General features: G+C 39.2%; 1 protein-coding gene across 1 annotated transcript; it reads right to left on the bottom strand.

Moving 5' to 3' along the window:
* Positions 1-764: 764 nt before the first annotated feature.
* LOC102248005 (olfactory receptor 52H1) lies at positions 765-1,721 on the bottom strand. Its single transcript, XM_005860829.1, has one exon. It carries the CDS (start codon positions 1,719-1,721, stop codon positions 765-767), a length of 957 nt encoding a protein of 318 aa, XP_005860891.1.
* Positions 1,722-3,672: the final 1,951 nt, after the last annotated feature.

The following is a 3,672-nucleotide window of genomic DNA, read 5'->3' as shown; positions in this document are numbered from 1 at the left end:
TTAACTTCAGTGTTCAAATGAACTACCTTGAAGTCTCATCTATGTATAATGAGGAAGGGGGCCGAGGTTTTTTTTAAGCGCCCACAATGACAAATCCAGTTCTTAGCCTTGATCTCCAACTATTTTATGTCCAACTAGGGAGCTCATTTTATCAATGTGTCTTGGAGCCTGGAAGCTACTCTCCTCTCCCAGCACCAGTGCCAATACCCCTGGCATTGATAAATATACTACTTCTCTCATTTACATTACAACACTGCTGATAGAAATCATAGCTTATAGCATAATTGCATTGAAAATGTTTTGTGTGCAGGGGGAGGCGACACTTAAAGGGATTTACAATGAAGCATAACATGGAAACTAATGAGAATAAAATATTATTATAAATGTCCTAAGTCCACCTACTAATCCCCTAAATAAGAAATTTCTGATTGATATTTTTACTTTTAGTCTCTGTTCTTCAGTGTCTCTGTCTCACTTAACACATTTTCTTTCTCCAAAACTGTAAGTCTCAATTTTCAAATTTTTTTTTTCATTTGGAATAACTCAGCTCTGTATTTTCATCTCCTTTTTCCTGATCATATCTAGTAAAATTTCCACAAGAAAACAACTCATCAAATAATTTTTCTACATAGACTCATCTCTTCTATAGAGGTCACACCATTTTCCTGGTATGCAAAAGTGCCTACAGGCAGTTCTTACTTTCAATAGTGTTTGCTTTTATAAGTCTTGCTACATTAATACACTATACATTTATCCTAACTTTTCTATTGTGCATTATCTATACCTTTGGTAGAAAACAAAAGTATGACCTTATCTCTGATCTGTTTGGTCTTCACTCCATAGACAATGGGGTTGAGTGCAGGTGGAATAACTATATAGAGGTTGGCAAACATGATGTGGAAAGTACGTGAAACATTATGTCCAAAGCGATGAGCAAGGATGGAGAAAAAGGCAGGTGTATAAAACATGAGGATAACACAGACATGGGAACCACAGGTACCAAGTGCCTTCTGCCGGGCAGCTCTGGAAGGGAGGCGAAAAACAGCACAGAGAATAAGAGTGTAAGAAATGGCAATGAGAATCACATCTGAGATGACTGTCATGATGGGAACACAAAAGCCATACCAGATGTTGACCGAAATATCAGCACAGGCCAGCCGGGCAACACCTATGTGTTCACAGTATGTGTGGGGTATGATGCGTGTCCGACAGAAAGGCAGGCGTGTGAGCAAAAATACATCTGGCAAGATGATACAGAAGCTTCGAAAAGAGATGCCCACAGCAATCTTGATGATCATCTTTGGGGTCAAGATAGTGGTGTATCTTAAGGGAGAACAGATGGCCACATAGCGATCAAATGCCATGGTCATCAGGATGGCTGAATCCAGGACAAAGCTATAGTGGAGGAAGAACATTTGTGTGAGGCACCCTGGGAATGTAATTTCTCGAGCCCCAAGCCAAAAGATACTGAGTGTTTTAGGAACACCAGCTGTGGACAAGATGAGGTCAGTCATAGCCAGCATGGAGAGAAAGAAGAACATGGGTTGGTGAAGGCTACGCTCCACAGCGATGAGGTAGAGAAGGATGCAGTTTCCCACCACAGCCACAATATAGATGATACAGAAGGGAATCCCAATCCACACATGTGATTGCTCCAGGCCTGGAATCCCCACCAGGATGAAGGGTCCTGGGTTGTAACTGCTCAGGTTGAAAGTGATCATGGCAGATCAAGATGTCCCGGATCCTGAGGACAGAGGGTGGTAGAAGATAGTTAAGAGTCACTTGGTTCACTCTCGCCTGCAACCATTCATCATTATCAATTCCTAAAGATAAACTGATCATATAATTTATCATCCCAAATAGGAATGTTTGACGTGAATAAAGGTTTATATCATAATAATGGCAGGTAAACCATGATTGTCTTAGATGTATTTGGAATGTATGATTGCTCTACATAAAAAGAATATCTTCTCTTTTTTCCTGCTGATTTAAACATAGTTTGCATGACTTTATGGACATTATTGGTTAAGATCTGCTTGTCTGTCATTGTGGAATATCAATCTCTGCCTCAGGACAATTACTCATCACTACCTGGTGACTGTGGCTCTTAGGTTTGTAAGGTCAACAACCCCTTATTGCCATTCAAAAACCTAAGTCAGCTTAAAAAACACTAGCTAAGTTCCAACAGTATGCTGGATAACTCAGGGTTGTTGTTTTTTCCAGTGGTTTAAAAAACACTTATTTGGAATGTGGCATTTTTTAACAAAATAAAATAAAAATAGTCATTCTCAGAAACAAATCTCTTTATAAAGTTAGTAAAGTGGTGATTATATATACTTAAGAAGTAACAAGTAAACATTGTGTTGTTTTTATTTATTGTTTAAAGTATTACAAGTAGTAGTACATATGTCTTCTTTTTGCCCCATTGACCTCCGACCGACCTCCCCTACGCCCCCCCAACACACATGTCCTCACCACCCCCGCCCCCAGTGTCTTGTGTCCATTGGTTATGCTTATATGCATGCATACAAGTCTTTTGGTTAATCTCTTACCCCCCCCCTCCAACCCTCTCCTACCTTCCCACTGTAGTTTGACAGTCTGCTCGATGCTTCTTTGCCTGTGTGTCTATATTTGTTCACTGTATCTATGTGGCATTTGTCTTTCACTGACTGGCTTATAACTCAGTTTTAAATTAGAAACATTTTTCTATAGCTGAGGTTGGTGAGTTCTTGCTCTTGCTCATGCAAAATAATAAAAATCAAAAATTAGTTTCCAGAACCCTATATGCTATACAGCTGTATAACAATCTAATCTTTTGGACTTAATGGCACTAGTAGTCAAGATTGCTGGCCAAAAGAAGGATTGTTTCCTTGTCAACGCATATTCTTGAAATAGACGATAGACTCCCACTACACATGCTTTCTCAGATACAGGCACATACTTAATACTTACAACCCCAAATATACTCTGAACTATATTTACATTCTCTCATACATTTTACCATCATATGTTTACCTTACATTATCTTACACAAACATAAACAACCCTTCCTCTCTCTCTCTCCTTCTCTCTCTCACACACACACTCATACATGCATGCACACATACACACACCAGACACATACGCACTGCACACACACACACACACACCAATGAAATCACACCAGACACATATGCACAGCACACACACAACAATGAAATCGTAATCAAAATATTCTATGATTGGATTTTGGATTTTGGCACTTCCATTGCTATGTAACAACTGCCCAAAACCTTTACTTGAAAAATTTCACTTTTAAAGACTAGTCCCCAATACCTGCTTCCTTCTCCAATGCATAGAACACTATTTATAATTTTCAGATAACAAACTGTACAGCAAGGCCAGGGGTTCCCAAGATCAGAACTAAGAGGAAGCTTATGCCTCAGATTCCAAATCTGACAATGACATAACTCACCTTCAACCTTATCTCTACCCCTATTTTGAATCTCATTCTTAGGTCCAGCTCACCATACCTTCCATCTCCAAGACCAATACTTAATTTCTCCAGTCTTCTGCTTTGCCAAATGAGGAACAGGTTGCTCTTTTCTTTTCTTTATGACCGTCCCTTATCTATAAATACAAACACTTTTCTTACAGCAACTCAAAACCTTCCTCTAGTGTGTCTTCATAATT

The sequence above is a fragment of the Myotis brandtii genome, unplaced genomic scaffold, assembly GCF_000412655.1.
Source record: "Myotis brandtii unplaced genomic scaffold, ASM41265v1 scaffold1405, whole genome shotgun sequence".
NCBI lineage: Eukaryota > Metazoa > Chordata > Mammalia > Chiroptera > Vespertilionidae > Myotis > Myotis brandtii.
The sequence above is the reverse complement of the archived record's forward strand: the minus strand, read 5'-3'. Positions and strand labels throughout refer to the sequence as shown.